A 17,713-nucleotide genomic window follows, 5' to 3' on the forward strand; every position below is an offset into this window, starting at 1 on the left:
ATGTTGAACCCATCTGTCTGAGAATGTCAATAACCCCTAGAGAGCATGCACTGAATTATCCCAAAATTATAGTCATTCATTCTTTGTTATGGTTATAATCCAATGACTTAAATCAGGAGCTAGATATACTAACTGTCTTAAGTACTATTATAACATTAATATTTTTGTGAACTTAGAACAGTTTCGCATATATCAATTTACTCAATTTAACAAATACTGATAATTTCAAACATAATAATGAGCTGTTCCTAATATACCTCAAAACATTTTAATAACCACAAGTTATACCAATATAGATCTACAGTATTAATAGAAGACTCACATTTCAAATGGACATGTTATGTTGATCTTCAGAAAGAATAATTCCCGTTTTAAGATACTACACCTCTTTTCAGAAAGTTAAGCTTATAGGTCTCTGCACCATAATTAAGACATCACTGAATCAAGATTTATAGACCAAAAGTATAGCTTCACTTTACATGTGCTCCAAAAACAAGTCTGATTTTTTTGCAGATATTGTTTGATGTTAGGAAAAGGATGTACCATCATCATGAATCTCCTTCGGCTAAAAGCAATTTGTCAATAAACAGCAGTGTCTACTCACGTTTCTCTTGTTCTGCTTCTACTCCTTCGCTTTCTGTGTCACTTGGCAAGATCCACGGTTGATGAACCACCTGCAGTTGCTTTAAAGAGTCATCCTGCCAAAGAAGAAACTTATTTGGATTAAATTCTAGAATGATATTGTGAACATGGGTGAACACTTCAGTTTCTATGAATTACATGTCGAAAAAAAAATAACAAGAATTTCCTCACAACAGAAAAGAATTCTAAGCTTAAATTCATTTCCATTTCATGGACATGCCACAAACTCTGAACTCATAATTTTCAACTTTCTCCTTTTAATAAGATTCAATGTCTTAATAAATATCTAGGACTTCCCTGGTGGCTCAGACGGTAAAGAATCTGCCTGCCATTCAGGAGACCTGGGTTCAATCCCTGGGTCAGGAAGATCCCTGGAGAAGGGAATGGCAACCCACTGCAATATTCTTGCCTAGAGAATTCCATGAACAGAGGAATCTGGCAGGTTATAGCCCATGGGGTCGCAAAGAGTTGGACATGACTGAGCAGCTAACATACAACACTAGACTATGTTTCTTCCTGAGTTAATGTTTTTATGAATTCCTGGCACTCATTCTGGGGAATATAATAATGAAATATTCAATATAAAACTGCATAAAATGTGTCTGTTTGCTATCAAGGTTTCAATTCCTTTAAATGTGATTAAGGATTAGTAGGATTTAGAGAGCAGTCTCAACTTTACCCTTTAGTACTGCTTCACTGTCTCCTTTCTGTTATTACTTCCTATTTTCATTAATATAGTTCTTAAGTACTTCCTTGCTGCTCCACACCTTCATCACTGACCTAAGGTAGTCCCTCATCGTCTTGCATCCTGACTGTAGTTATAGTCGTCTACAAGTTTTCTAGGATTAAGATTCATACTTTCCCTAATTCTCTCCACCATTTTCTTGCCATGGTGAGATTTTAACAATGGCACATGATGCATTCATTACCTCATTTATAACCCTTGAGTGGTCGTCTCATTATCCCCAGCATAAAATCACAACTCAAGGCCTTTCAATGCTCCATGCTGCTCTAGCCTCTGATTTACCACCACTTCCATCTCCATTCCACCTTGACTGACACTTCCACTCCAGCTATCATTAACTGGTAGTTCCCCAACTTGCTCCTTCTCTCTAATTTACTAAGATGTTTTCATATCTTATACTTTCTGCCTAGGATCCACTCCAAATCTGTATCAAACATTAACAGTCTTCCCAAGGCTCAGTTGTCATGTGCATTGTGATGTTGTATGAGTTTTGATAAGTTCTCTAATGATCGATGTGCATGCATGAGTGCTAAGTCACTTCAGTTGTATCTGACTCTTTTGTGACCCCATGGACTATAACCTGCCAGGCTCCTCTGTTCATGGGATTTCCCAGGCAGGAATACTGGACTGGGTGCCATTTCTTTCTCCAAGGGATCTTCCTGAGCCAGGGATCAAACCCAGGTCTCCTGCATTGGCAGGCAGATTCTTTACCACTGAGCCACTTGGAAAGCCCTGACTTATTTTTAGGATTTAATTTTTTTTTCCAATACTGGATTTGGTCTTGCAGGAGTAAACTACAGAAGCAGCACAAATCTGAAAAATCTTAACTTTAGAATTCCATAACAGTACAGAGAACTACAGAAGCAAATTTTCAAAAATCTTCATGTAACAGAAAGGGATATCATATCCTTGCAGTTTTTCACATGGCGTCTCTGGGTTTAAAGAATATGAAAAATGATCTTTTTTGGTCTTATAAGGTAAAATCAAATGGCAAAAGCTCTTTGTTTAAAACAGAAAAAAGTTTAAAGTGATCATGAAAAAAATGTTTTTAATTGAAAAAGCATTTTGGCTATTTAGCTTTTTGGTCCAAATCCTAAAATCTGTTTTCATAAGAAAAGATATGACTAATAAGTCAATAGTGTTACTTTTTCCCACAATAGTTCAGAATATTCAGTAATACAACTGATTGGTTTCTGGTCTTAATGGCTTTACTGTTGAACAGACAAGCTATTCTTAGTTTATTACAACTTATTTAAAGTACAAATGAAACATTAGCTTGGTAAAATTTTTAGTTTTGGAAGAACTTTAAAATGTTGAGCTGTTGGAATCAGAATCATAGAGATGGTATAAATATTGCTATTAATAGATCATTTAAATGTTTTACTTTGGTTTTCCCTTGAATACAGTTAGTAATATAGTGCACCTGTTTGCTTCATCAATGCCAACAGGCAAAACTATGTATGGCCAAAGTTCAACCCATCAGACTACTTATAATTCTTTTTGATGGGGTCAAGGAGCTAAAATTGTGAACATTTTTAAAAACAAGAGTTGACATGTTCCTTTTTTGCCAACTTATTCAAAAATTTTTCTACAGGAATACTTAACTCTTTCTGAGCATAGCACAAACTATTTCATATTCCCAAGAGCAAGTTCTTTGGATTGCTTTTAGAAGAAATGCCATTCATCCTTTTTCTAAAACACTTTCACCATAAGTATGTAAATGTCCAGGGACCAGGAGTGGTGGGAAATAGTGACATGTATCATATGGAAAACAGTCTCTAGCCCTGTATCAACATATCATTTTATCTGCTAACAGAGTAAGTGCTTTATAAACTTTAGCGGTATTGTTATTCCACATGGCTGGTTTATTTTTGGATTCTTTAAATGCAATCCATCAGTGATTGATGTCATGTGTGGCCATAGGTTATTCTGGTTATTTAAAGAGAAAAAAAAAATAGTCCTCTGCTCAAACATTCACCATTGGATAACTTAACTCTGAGGCAACTAAATATTCCTTTCTTTTTGGTTAAGAATGAAAATAATACACAAAACATCAGCTTCAACCTTTCAAAAGGGATTATCACTTTTATTTTATTTCTCTAAAGATCTTTACTTCTTTAAGACCTCTAAAAAGTATTCCTGAAGCACGTTGCAAATAAAGCAAAACAGTACTGTATCCCACTTACATACATTTAACAGACTGTAAAACTGATAAGAGAATTAAACCTATACTTCTGTTAAAATAAAATTCTCCATATATAACATACACTTAATAAAGTTTTTAAATAATTTTGTACTTGTTAATGAAATGGCTAGTATTATCAGGCTGAACACTGTAATTATTTTGTGAATTATACTTCTGTAGCTTATTTCTTTTGCATATTATCAGTGGATAATTAAAACATAAGAACAGGGAGACTTTCCCAGTGGTCCAGTGGTTAAGACTCTGCTTTCCAATGCAGAGGATGAAGGTTCCATAACTGGTCAGGAAACTATGATACTGCATGTTCCAGGGTGCAGCCAATTTTTTTTTTTAAACTAAAATAAACACAACATTGTAAATCAACTATATTTCAATTAAAATTAAAAATAATTAAGAACAGGAAAGTGATACATTTGAGAAAATATAAGCTTGAATGAACAAGATCTGGGAAAAGAGAAAAAAGGAACAATAACAAAGTTACAAAAATATGGTAGATTATGAAAAACATTACAAAATAAACACAAGCTGCTAAAAAAAATTTATCCGACAAATTTGCTACACTACACTACGTATTGGTATTGCCCTCTGATAAAAAAAAATGTTCACATACTGAGTTATAGTGAAGTCTTCTGGCTTATGCATGAGTTAACTTGAATCTGATCCTAACTAAAACAGCCTGTTTGTGGCCTACCAAACATACATTGCACATCTGCCTTAATTATTAGAGAAAAGGACACATTGACCAAAGAGTAAAGAATGTTCATTTTAAAAATAAAGATGAAGTGCCTCTCTTCCTGGGACACCAATGCTGGGCCTCCTTTAATGATAAGACTCCCTTCCCAGGTGCCAAGGCCACACTGACTTGCTGTGTACTTGCTGGACTGACTGTTCTGTTTTTTGAAACCTTGAAGAAATGTATCCCTGATTTGTTTGATGTTCTTTGTTCTGACAAGATACAAAACTGTGCTGAAAATCCTGCATCTCCTGAACAGTTTCTCAGAGTCATCTGGGAAGTGGGCTTCTGGGCTAGTCCTCAGTTTGGCTCAAAAAAACTTTTCTATGTTTCTTATCGATTGTTTACTGATTATTTTCGTGACACCTCCATCTTATTTCTTAACTCATTCCTTTTTGTGGTGGTTTTTCTATTCAAGGAAATTATAGGATGACATTGTAAAAACTTTGAAAGTAACAAAAGATGATTGGGTAGAGCCAATGAAAAACAAGTCATTTTTCTGGCAAGCCCTTTCATTTGTCTGATTTTATGAAGGCTCTCTTTTATTGACTTTGAGCTATGTTACAACGTTGCAATTTATAGAAATGTATAGTAGTGCAAATAATTCTTGTCTGTATAAAAGCAAACTGCATCTATTTGAATGCAATTGATTATTAACCTATAGATACTGATCAAATTTGCCATTTTTTACATCTATTTATAACTTCATTTGAACATTCTTTGTCAGACTATACATGTGAGGGTTTGAATTCTCCTTAGAACTGACTGTAACATCTTACTGGTTTCCTCATTCATTAATGAGTTAAATAAATTATGACATGTTCATTTTATATCTATATAAAAGCCATTGTTATTATAACTTTTTAAAAATTACTATCCTTTAACAACATGTATTGATTCTTAATAAATATCAATTACAAAACAGAGTTTCCCTGAAGAAAAGCTTTGTTTTCTATTTTTCTAGAAACGAGAAATAAAATTATGATGCTGCGTTATAGTTATTTCCACTGTTAGAAAGTAAATCCTTGTGCATGATAAAAAGCAAAGACCTCTTATTATTATAGGAGAATAATGTCATGAACTTAAAAGTATAGTTGGAACTTCATTACAGTAATGATCACAGAATATACCACAGGAGGAAAAGACGCCAAAATCGGCATGTAAAGCCATTCTAAGTTATTCGGTTGCATAGAATCAATCCTCTTTCCAGTTCAGATGGTACAGCTGACAAAATCAACCTCAACAGATGTGAAAAGACCTGTCTGCTCAACGTGCTTCTTTTCCTGTCTCACACCCTCAGAGACTGTGATGCTGTCTCTCAACACCTTGAGTTAGTTTACCCTCCTCGGTGTGTTGTCTCCGGCCTTCAGCTAACTTCCTGACATTACGAGGAACCACTCTAAACTGCTCTTGTGTGCGTGCATGCTCAGTCACTTCAGTCTTTGAGACCCCACGGACTGTAGGCCACCAAGCATCTCTGTCCATGGGATTTTCCAGGCAAGAATAGTGGAGGTGGGTTGCCATTTCCTCCTCTAGGGGATCTTTCTAACCCAGGGATTGAACCCAAGTCTCCTGTGGCCCCTGCATTGCAGATGGATGGATTCCCACGAAACCACCAGGGAAGCTGCTCTTGAACAAGTTTAAAAAATCATTAACTTCAGTCTTGAGTTCTTTACAGATACTCAATCATTTAAACTGACAATATTTATCTGATGAATATATATGCAAATGAATACATTTCTCTAATAATTAGGAGATTTTTAAGCAGTATACTCTGCTTGTTGGTGTTGTTTGGTCACTAAGTAATGTCCAACTCTTATGTGACCCCATGGACCTGTAGCCCACCAGGCTCCTTTGTCCGTGGAATTCTCCAGGCAACAGTACTGGAGTAGGTTGCTATTTCTTTCTGCAGGGGATCTTTCTGACCCAGGGACTGAATCTGGGTCTCCTGCATAGGCAGGCGGATTCTTTATCATTGAGCCATCAGGGAAACCCATATTCTATGCCACTTTCCAATTACTCCTCTTGCTTGCTTGCTAAGTCACTTCAGTCGTGTCCGACTCTGTGCGACCCTATAGACGGCAGCCCACCAGGCTCTGCTGTCCCTGGGATTCTCCAGGCAAGAGTACTGGAGTGGGTTGCCATTTCCTTCTCCAGTGCATGAAAGGAAAAAGGGAAAGTGAAGTCTCTCAGTCGTGTCCAACTCTTAGCGACCCCATGGACTGCAGCCTACCAGGCTCCTCCGTCCATGGGATTTTCCAGGCAAGAGTACTGGAGTGGGGTGCCATTGCCTTTTCCGATTATTCCTCTAGGAAGTGTGATATTTTAAATGGTTTAGCTTCTCTACAAAAGGTATAGCAAGCTTTGCAAGTATTTGGTTTTAAGTTGTTTTCAATTATATATATACATATATATATATATTTGAGTGAATGTTAACATTATAATTTTAAAAGCTTAAATTTTTTCAATGTGAAAATTTTATTCCTACCCTGAGTTATTAAGTACCTTACATGTAAAGAACACATAATTTCTTTTTAAACTGTTAGAACCCTTTTGGGGATCAGAGAAGTAAACTATTATAAAATATCTCCTTTTCATTTTGCCAAGAATACAAATCCTATCTGAAAAAAATAAATAATACATTAAAAATATAGACATTTCATTTTAGCTTTACTTTTGAAGGATACCATATTGTCTCCTTAGTTTTGATTTAGGTCTGAACAGAACTGCCTAACACCATGTGGTTATGATTCTATCTAATTATAAGACTAAATTTACAAAATATAACAAAAAGGGGGGACTTTGATGTGCAAAGAGCTGTTCAAACTTTAGCAAGAAATGTTAAATATAATAAAAATGTAAACTCTATGGTTTATTTGAGTTTTAGTGTGTACTAAATAAAAGCAAATGCTTGCTAGATCACTTTTAACTTCAATGCTTCTAACATTTATAAATACTGCTCCTCATTGTTTGCTGATTCTACTAACAAGAAGGAGAGCAAAAGCAAAATAAGAGCGTAAGTGAGAAGAACCAAAAACTATCATTTTATGCCTCACATTCTCAACATTTTGCACTGGCAAGGAAGAAGAGTTTAAATATATATTTTCTATGTACCAAGTGGAATGATTAACATCTGGAAAAAAAGAAACTATCAATAAATTAATAGTTCATTAATTAAGGTCATACTTAGTTTTTATGTAAAGGATGATTGTTTATTGGTTTTAAAAAGAGCTAAAATCTAAATATCAACCAATATTAGATTAAAAATACTATGTGATACTGACCCTCTAGAAAGGTAAGGCTTATCGTGGGTAGCTCACACATAGTCCTAAACTCAAACTGAAAGTGAGCAATGAATCTCAGAAGCTAGAGAGATTATATACCTCAATCAACCAAAAATTACTATTCTTGAGAGTAAGTGAATAAACAGAGTAAATAAATAAATAAATTTATTAATAAGTTTTCTTTAACCTATGTTATACAAAATTGGGGATTTTCCATGATGTGTATAGTTACTTTCTAGAAATAGCATCGGAAAGAACACGTCAGGGCAGCACTTCTCAAACTGCAGGGTATTTATGAATCACACAGAATTCTTGGTAGAAATGTAAACTTTGATTCTTTGGATCTGCTGTGAGTGCTGAGATCTGGCATTTCTTGCAAGCCCCCAGAGGATCCAGTGTCACTGGTCAGAGGAACGCACTGAGGAGCAATGCCCTGCTAGTACTTCCGACGTGTGTTGGTTGCTTAGTTGTGTCCGACTCTGTGACCCCATGGACTATACCCTGCCAGGCTCCTCTGTTCATGGAATTCTCTAGGCAAGAATACTGGAGTGGGTTACCATTCCCTTCTCCAGGGGATCTTCCTGACCCAGGGATCGGACCTAAGTTGCCTGTGTTTCCTGCATTGGCAGGTGGATTTTTTTTTTTTAATCACTCAGCCACTTGGGAAGCCCTTGTCACACAAAGTATTTACACAATTGCATATAACATGCACGTTTAGATTGCACATGTATAATGATGGAGAAAATAAGGATCTTTTCCTTGGACAAGAACCACAAAATTAGACTGTCTCTTTTTAAAAGTTCTATCACATATGCAGCCCATTTCTCATACTGGCATCTCAATGGTCCCCTTTCTCTACAGTACTAGATCCATACAGAACACATTACAAAAGGTATTAGGCACCCTTTTTGTGGAGGTGACCTACTACCCTTGGTCCCTGGTGGGGAATGCTGACCAAGGCTTGAGCAACCATGGAATCCCAAAGGGAGGTTCTAAGTGTACATACTGAAAATAATATCTCTATCTTCTTGGGAAACATTAATTGCTTTAATGTATTTATCTAGATTTCGACATGAAGTACATTAAATTGAAATTTAAAATTGATGCACCAACCCTTCAATTTTTTTTTTGCCCCATATATTTTGATTTCTAACCTGAGTTCAGAACATTTACCTAGTTATTTCCTTGCTTTCCTTTCGCTACCCTTTCTCCATGTGCCTTTGGTAAAATTTCAACCACCTCCACACAATCATGCAAACCAGAGATGTTAGAAACTTAAAGGGGGTGCTATGCACTCGAATTTTCCTCGAGTGGTACCTGGAAGCAAGAGTGACTTTAAGTATGGGTACACTGTTCTGAATAAATATATGAAGTACCTACTACACTGAGCAGGCCACTCAAAATGGTCTTTGAATGGATTCATGCATGCAAGAATAAAATATTTAGAGAAACAGATTCTGTCTCGCTGAGAAGCAATATTCAAACCAAATATTTGCTACTTCTATGACTTCATTGCCAAACTGTTTCCCAGTTTCCTTCACCTGGAAAAGATTCAGGTGGCTAATTTAGTGACCATTATGGTTTGGCTTCAGACCAAGTTTTATGGAGTCTGTCCACCGGCTTATCTGAGAATTCTCAAATGCAGTTTGCAGACAGAGCAAAAACACATCCTGAGACACAGAGAATCCTTGGCTATCTCCAAAATAAAACCAGGAGTCTCAATGCCTTTGCAACAAAAATCTTCCAGACATTTTTATTGTCAAGATAGCACTTTGCTTAATGACTTGTAGGGATAACATCCTTGATGAGCATTTATCACATGAATGAATGCCAATTTGGTACAGCTTATTCTCTCCATAAGAGCAATGATCATGTCTTATTTTGTTGTGCACGGCCAATATAAAACATGTGTTTCTCATTTATTAGGATATCAACAAATGCTTGTGAATGAAAATACACAACAGCATTAGGTTTATACCATTCTACATTCATTTTCAAGATGAATTAAATATAGGATCTCCTCACCAGAGAGGAACACAACACCATTTTGATAACCTACTATATACTGTCTTTGTTTTGTAGGCATGACCAGTGAGTGGGTACAGACTGGAAACCCTATAAGCAGATGGAGAAAGCCTAAGTGGGTGTCTCACCCCATACGATAGACTGATTTCAGACCACGTACAAGACCACCTGAAAACTCACTTCTTCCATGTAGTTTTTCAATGACTGTCCTCCACTGACTGCTTCTCCCTAGAGGCAGAGAGGAAGAGAGGTTGAAAAAGGCAGGAGAAGGAGAAAGAACAAAAGAAGAGTCATGAAAAGTAGTAAACTCTGGGAGCAACACTAAATCTATACTGTTCCCCCACCACTTCTTTTGGTTGTTATTGTTTAGTCGCTAAGTCATGTCTGACTGTTTTGCAACCTCATGGACTGTAGCCCACCGCACTCCTCTGACGACGGGATTTCCCAGGCAAAAATGCAAGAGTAGTTGCCATTTCCTTCTCAAGGCAATCTTCCCAATCCAGGAATCAAACCCGCATCTCCTGCATTGGTAGCTGGATTCTTCACCACTGAGTCACCAGGGAAGCCCCACCTCAGTTGATACTTATGGGGTCAATCGTTTGATAAATTCTTACTCAGAAGGAAATAATTTTTTCAAGGCAACAATATATCTTTCAGGTGGATTTTAGGTCATGTAAAGAAATACCACCTAGTGGAGCTATAATAACTACACCTTAGGCGTTATTTGCTCAGTCATGTCCAACTCTTTGACCCCATGGACTGCAGCCCACCATGGGATTCTCCAGGCAAGAATACTGGAGTGGGTAGCCACTCCCTTCTCCAGGAGATCTTCCTGACCCAGGGATTGAACCTGGGTCTCCTGCATTGTAGGCAGATTCCTTACCATCTGAGCCACCAAGTACAACTTAGGACCGAATGCTAAATGACTAGCATCCAAATTTCTGTTATTAACTTTATAAATATGTACTTAAGACTAGGCTAATAAAAAAGTCACTAATTCTGTATTCAATAAATCTGTGTGAAGACCTAACATTATGCAAATATATATGTAACAAGTCATAAAAAATTTATACATACACACACACACACATATATACACCTGTATACATAACTACATGGAAGTATAGTTGATTTACAATACTGTGTTCATTTCAGATGTACAGCAAAGTGATTCAGTTTAGAAAAAGATATATTTCTATACTTCATGGCCAGAAACATTTGGAAATAAATTCTGAGATACCATGAAATGATAAATTCTAGGACACCATGTGTGTTTAAAAGATAACTAAATAAACATGAATAAAGCTTACATTTGTTTCTATAACTTTTCAAAGACCCTCCTTTTTAACTTTCCAAGGCTCTCATATGCATGATCTTATTTGATTGATTTTTTTACTACAACTTGAGGGTAAGGCATCCTCAGGCCAATTCGATCCATAAAGAAATTGAAGGCAGGGCTGCAGACAGCAATGCTTAAAGGCCAGGAGCCAAAAAAGGCATTGCTGGGTCTGGAGTCAACCCTGACACTCTTATACCTTGCTGAAATAAAAATTCTAAAACGAAAAATTAAATTCACTTTAGTTTTTTTAAAAAATGGTGATGTGAAACCCAGCTTCAACCCGTAGCTTGGGAAGATCCCCTGGAGAAGGGAATGGCTACCCACTCCACTATTCTTGCCTGGAGAATTCCCATGGCAGAGGAGCCTAACGAGATACAGTGCATGGGATCACAGAGAGTTGGACATGACTGAGCAACTAACACTTTCACAACTTCACATACTCCAAAGCACTTTCAGAGGGTTAAAAAAAAAAAAAAGCTTCATTTTTTTTTTTTTCCAAAATAAAAATTAATCTAGGAATAAAGTTCTGGGATTCTTTAGAAATCACAGATGGGGTCATATTTTTTCACAAATTATGGTTTTCACTAGCAAAAAATTATTATGCTGTAGTTCAAATGTTTTCAAATGCTTCCAAGCTTGTGGGATTTTTTAATGGATAAGATAATGAAAGATATAGGATACTTATATTTATTTAAACTAAAGCATAAACTGTTAGGAAAAATCAAATCCATATAAATCCCTCAAACCGTGAGAAATTTAATCAAAGCAGGCAGACAGGGCTGGAAACTTACTTCAGATAAACTGCTTTTTACAGTTGAATTAACTATACTATCTCCCCTCATTTGGATAACTGGTCTAGAAAGAATGCTGTGGGTTCTTCTAATTTGGTTCTTCCTCCTGACAGAACCAGTGCATTTCTGCCAATACTCCTTTCCTCTTTGCCTGTGCTGCTGGGTGAGAGGCATGCGTGTATGCTAAGTCACTTCAGTCATGTCCAACTGGGCTGTAGCCCTCCAGGCTCCTCTGACCATGGAATTCTCCAGGCAAGAACACTGAAGTGGGTTGCCATGCCCTCCTCCAGGGGATCTTCCTGACCCAGGGATCAAACTCACGTCTTTTCTGTCTCCTGCCTTGGGAGGCAGGTTCTTTATCACTAGAGCCACCTGGGAAGCCTAGGGATGAGAGGATGAGATGGCAAATGGTTTGGAATTAGATAGAGACCTGCCTTTTGGAAGGGCCAACATCTAAGGCCTAACAGTGAGATGCTGGAGAGCAGTCCCTAGGTGCTCGATGAAAAGAGCAATTTGTTCTCCTTGGATCTGCAACGTGGTGGTTTTCCCCAATTGTCTGGAAGCTTGCAGAATCAGGCCTAGACCTGGTGATGACTGAGGGCTTTCTTGATGACCAGGTGTAACAAAAGCACTGTGTATCCTCCAGGGCTTCTTGACAGGCTTTCCGTCTCTCACAGTGCCAGGTCCTTTTGAATATCTACACCAGAGAAAAGGGAGCAACTCACACAGCACGATTTGTTTCAAAGGCCACAGAGATTGGAGTTTGGCTGTAACCACCTCTCAGGTCACTGACATGGGTAGCACTGATGAATGAGGAGCATGAAGTAAAAAACTTCAGGAGGAAAACAGAGGGAATGGGTCTTTTGAGAGAGGATGATAAATATGGCACAGAGCCACGTGAACCAAGTAGAGAACAAGACAGCAGAATCTCTAAGTCCTGGGGTCAGAGGAGACAGCATTGGTTAGGAGGTTTGACTCAACAAGTCTGTCCTTGGTTCCCTATTTCCAACATAGCGCTGCTGCCATGCTGCCTTTCTTCCTTACCCTACTGGTGGTGCGAATGAAATAAAACCACTTCCAAAGCACAAGGCTATCAACTTCGGTCATCTTTTTCTCAGTTTTAAAGAATTGGCATTTTAGATATCAAGTCAGTCTAAGAACATATTATGATGTTAATCAACTGGAAATGAATCAAAAGTACCTAAATGCAACTTCCCTTGAAAAAACAAAGAGAAGAAAGGGGATAGAATGGAGGTAGACCGGGCCGTGTGAAGGAAGGAAAGGGCAGAATACATGGAAACTGTGCCTAAAAAAAAAAAAAAAGGGAAGAAAAGGTATTTCCTGAAATGTGGTTTCAGTTATCATGAATCTTAATATAACCAACACTTGAGATAAAAATGTTTTGAATGTGAATTAAAGAATATATTACAAACTCAGCGAAAGGAAGAAAAAGAGGCTGATATGATTACTGCTTAACTTATGACATGGATCACGGCTGTTAAGAGATGGAAGGCTCTCGTCACTCTCCTAGCTTTTTTTCCAATTAAGGAAGCATTCTTAGTGAGATGGAATATTCTAGAGACAGAGCTAGGACTAGATCTACACTCTCCCAAATCTATCACCATTTTCCAGCATACAAGTTTGCTCTTATTTCTATCAGTAAGTATTTCCTGTTCCTCTCTTACTAATCTTTAAACAGAATATGTACAGACTTGCACTTGCATATAGGGTACATTTATTCTCAAACATTTTATGTCTAATACCTCTGGTATTCATTTCCTTCAGAGAAAGTTCCAAGAGTACCCTACTTCCACCAGAATGTTCTTTCTTCCCACCTTTTTTTCAAAGGAAACTAAAAAATAATTTTGATACATAGGAGACTCTCTTAAGAAGTATCTGGGGTACTTATAACCCATAGAAGAACGGGAGCTCCACATAAACGACCAAGGCATTTCTGAACCTAAGGGACCCATGACACTTTACTCTTTTGTTTCAAAAGTGTTTATTAAGCACCTGTTCTGTGCCACACAATTTACCAGGCTTGGGGACAAAGAGGTGAATAAAAACTAATCCCTATCATAGAAAGTTTACCTTGAGAAAACAGATCTACAAGTTATTAGAAGATAGAGCAAAAATTACTTGACACAGGTAAGCCCAAGGTGCTATAGGAAAAAAACAGGAGGAAAAGGCATCTTGTCTTTCATTTATTAAACAAGCATGTTTTGAGAATGTCTATGTGCTGGGACCTCTTATAACCACTTGATACATAGGATGAAGGAGTCAAAGGAGAAACACTAAAACTGAGCAAGGTATTTTTAAGCTTAGTCCTAAAGACTTAGTTGATTAGACAGATGAAGGAGCTGAATAAGGAAGAGGACTCATACCAGGCAGAAGGAAAATTCTGTACAAGGGCCCAGATTCAACACAGCAAATACCTGAAGGCACAAGTATTACAATGAAAATCACCAATACACCATGCATTGAAATATATATTGCATTTTGAGACAGAGATGTTAATATCATGTCATTTCCTAATTTTATACTATACTTTCCTGTAATGTTGTGTGTTTGTGTGTGTGTGTGTGTCTTATTTGTTTGTCTTTTGGCCATGCCAGCAAGGGATGGAACCTGGGCCCCTGCAGTGGAAGCACCAAGTCCCAACCACTGGACTGCCAGGGAATTCCGTGCTGGGTTTTCTAAAGTACATTACACAGGGTTACTGAATTTGTGATAGATGATATAAAGATTGAAGTTCAACTTTCTAAACTTCAGCAAATTTGACAGGTGGCAACTACTACTGATGTCCAAGACAATAGGCAGTGATCTAGGTCCAATTTGTAAAAAAATTGGGTACCACAGTTTAGAAAATCAAAAATTCTGGGCAAGTTCTGAAGTCTTTTATATCACTGATATAGTCAATAAATTAATAGCTAACTTATGTTTCAGACTTAAATATATGAACAGATGTTCTCTCTAATTGACCCCAATGTCTTTTCATATTGTTGAAAAATATTTTTTCTGAAACTTTGTTTACAATCTCATGAACAAATATAGCATCACTACAGACCCTCTTTCTCCGAAAATGACACTGCATACCTGGCACCAGTGAGCCAGACTGATATACTCTAGGAAATTCATTGTATTTTAAAGAAAAATAAAGTCCTTTGGACATCTAGAAAAACATATTGCATGATTTACAAGGGGAAAACTTAGATTATCATTAGACTTTAACAGCAGTGATTTATAACAGTAGAAAAATGAACTAATATGTCTAAGATACTGAAGGAAAGAAAACGTGAGCCTAGTAATCCAATGGAGAGTGAACTTCAGAAAACCAAAATGCCTAGATCTAAAAACAGATGGTGAGCATTAACTATAGAGTTACCTGTCCTAAGACCACAAGACAGCTGAAAAGCAGAGAATATATTATGCATTGGCTATATACTCTTGACAATGTGGATTTTGTACAACTATTAAAAAAAATTGGGGAGAGAACAGAAAAAGTAAATGCATTTTTTCAGTATTTTATATTGGTAGATAGGCTGATATTTTTATCTTGAGACTCCTGTATATAACATGGAATAAAACAAATTAGTTATTATAGAATATTTTAAATTCCAATATCACCTTTATCATTGAGAATTGTTGGTATGGAAAAAAGGAGATAAAGCTATAATACAAAAAGAGTTTAAATTTAAGTCTTAGCACTCTCTACTTTGAATTGAAAGTGTTGATGTGAACTAATTGTCCACTCAAAGGTATTGGAAACAGGGCTTCTCTGGTGGCTCAGTGGTAAAGAATCTGCCTGCCAATACAGGAGACATGGGTTTGTTCCCTGGTCTGAGACGATCCCACATGCCATGAAGCAGCTAAGCCCGTGCACCCCAACTACTGAGCCCATGCTCTAGAGCCCGGGAACTGCAACTCTTGAGCCCATATGCCACAACTACTGAAGCTTGAGTGCCCTAGAGCCTGTGCTCTGCAACAAGAGAAGTCGCTGCAGTGAGAAGCCAGAGTACCACAACTTGAGAGCAGCCCCTGCTTGCAGCAACTAGAGAAAGCCTGCATGAAGCAATGAAGACTCAGCTCAGCCAAAAATAAATAAATAAACAAACATGTTTTAAAAGACACTGGAAATAACAATCAACTCAGGAGCAATGAGTATCCCTGGTATCCAGATCGTGGTCTTGAAACATCAGTTCTCACTAAAAGAAACTAGGACTTTTCCAAAAAAAAAAAGGTTGATCCCATATTTGGGGCAGGATACATATAATATTAGCTTGGAATACCTTGTGCTACCCAACATCAAGCCAGCTATCAGAGACTACCAGGGGAGGGATAGAATGACCCACAAACAAATGTGAGGAAGCTTAAAGAAAGAATTATTTATCTTCATCATCTTGAAAACTAGCAAGTATAGGAGAGAAATCAAGCATGTATCCTTGCCTTTCTTTGAAGAACTGTATTCCTGGCCAATCACATAGTAACTGAGAGAAAGGGTCTCTTAGTCCAGCAAATAAATACAAAAGGAGTGATGAAATTAAAATATCATCACTTTTCAGCTATCAATGAGTAAACAGATATTGGTATCAAGCATCTATGGTTGCTAAGAGGATAACATTAAAAAAACAACAACAACTAGATATCATGTGTCTCCTCTAGTCATGCCAAAGAGGAGCTTTATCCAGTTTCTGGATAAATACAGGAAAATACAGGGAACTGAAGAGCCCATTGAATTGCACCAAGAATATGAAGTTAGCAAAATTCAGACTGAAGAAAACCTGACAGGCCAGGGTTCTTTAACAGATAAACTAAGAAAATGTAAAGAATGGAAGAGTAATATAAAGTTTAAAAAAGACTTAAGCAGGGAAAGGGAAGGTGGGATGAACAAGGAGATTGGGTTTGACATATATATAACAGCATGTAGAAAACAGGTAATTAATGAGAACCTACTGTATAGCACAGAGAACTCTACTCAGTGCTCTGGGGTGACTTAAATAGGAAGGAAATCCAAAAGAGAGAGGATATATGTTTATGTATGACTTATTCACTTGGCCATACAGCAGAAAATAACACAAAACTGTAAAACAACTATATTCCAATAAATTAAATAAAAGAGAGAGACAAAGACATATCTGACTTTTGAAAGTTGGCAAGGTTAACAATAGGGGCTTCCCTAGTGTCTCAGATGGTAAAGAATCTGCCTGCAATGAGGGAGACCTGGGTTCGATTCCTGGGTTGGGAAGATTCCCTGGAGGAGGGCATGGCAACCCACTCCAGTATTCTTGCCTGAGAATCCCCATGGACAGAGGAGCCTGGTGGGCTACAGTGCAGTGGGTCACAAAGAGTCAGAAGGAACTGAGGGACTAAGTACACAAAAGGTTAACAGTAGTGTCAAAGAATGCATGTTTAGGGCTTCCCAGGTGGCACAGTGGTAAAGAATCCACCTGTCAATGCAGGAGATGTAAAAGACACGAGTTTGACCCATGGGTCAGGAAGATCCCCTGGAGTAGGAAATGGAAACTCACTCCAATATGCTTGCCTGGGAAATCCCATGGACAGAGGAGCCTGACGGGTTACAGTCCATGGGTCCATACAACTAAGCATAGAGCATCATGCACATTTAGGTGACAAAAAGCTACTTTTAAAGCACAAGTTGATTATTATAAAAGTTAGAATAGTTTTTATTTGTGGGAAGAGGCAGAAGTTGTGATTGGGAGAGGGTATACTGCAAGGACACCTTAGGTGTCTGGCACAGTGTCATTTCTTGATCTGAGTAATATTCTCATTATAAAAGTAATTAAGACATACATTTGAGTGATTTTCTTTATTTGTGTTTTGTAATGAAAAGATATTTTAAAATAAACAGCCATTTCTAATATTAAACTATATTGTTAACAGGCATAACTGTAAGGTCCAATCAAAATTCTTAAAAAATCAGAGTGAAATGT

General features: G+C 37.3%; 1 protein-coding gene across 9 annotated transcripts in view; it reads right to left on the reverse strand.

Moving 5' to 3' along the window:
• C6H8orf34 (chromosome 6 C8orf34 homolog) overlaps nt 1–17,713 on the reverse strand; it is a 348,003-nt gene that overhangs the window by 21,436 nt on the left and 308,854 nt on the right. For 5 of the 9 annotated variants that reach the window (XM_081501834.1, XM_081501835.1, XM_081501831.1 and 2 more), the window contains 2 exons: nt 9,813–9,860; nt 605–698 (listed from right to left, as the gene is read on the reverse strand). In XM_081501834.1, the coding sequence (XP_081357960.1) occupies nt 605–698; nt 9,813–9,860 (142 nt within the window). The remainder of the gene's footprint in view (nt 1–604; nt 699–9,812; nt 9,861–17,713) is intronic. The other 4 variants (XM_081501829.1, XM_081501830.1, XM_081501833.1 and 1 more) reach the window with 1 other exon arrangement.

This window comes from Giraffa tippelskirchi, chromosome 6 (genome assembly GCF_054371585.1).
Source record: "Giraffa tippelskirchi isolate mGirTip1 chromosome 6, T2T-mGirTip1v1.2.pri, whole genome shotgun sequence".
Taxonomy (NCBI): Eukaryota; Metazoa; Chordata; class Mammalia; order Artiodactyla; family Giraffidae; genus Giraffa; species Giraffa tippelskirchi.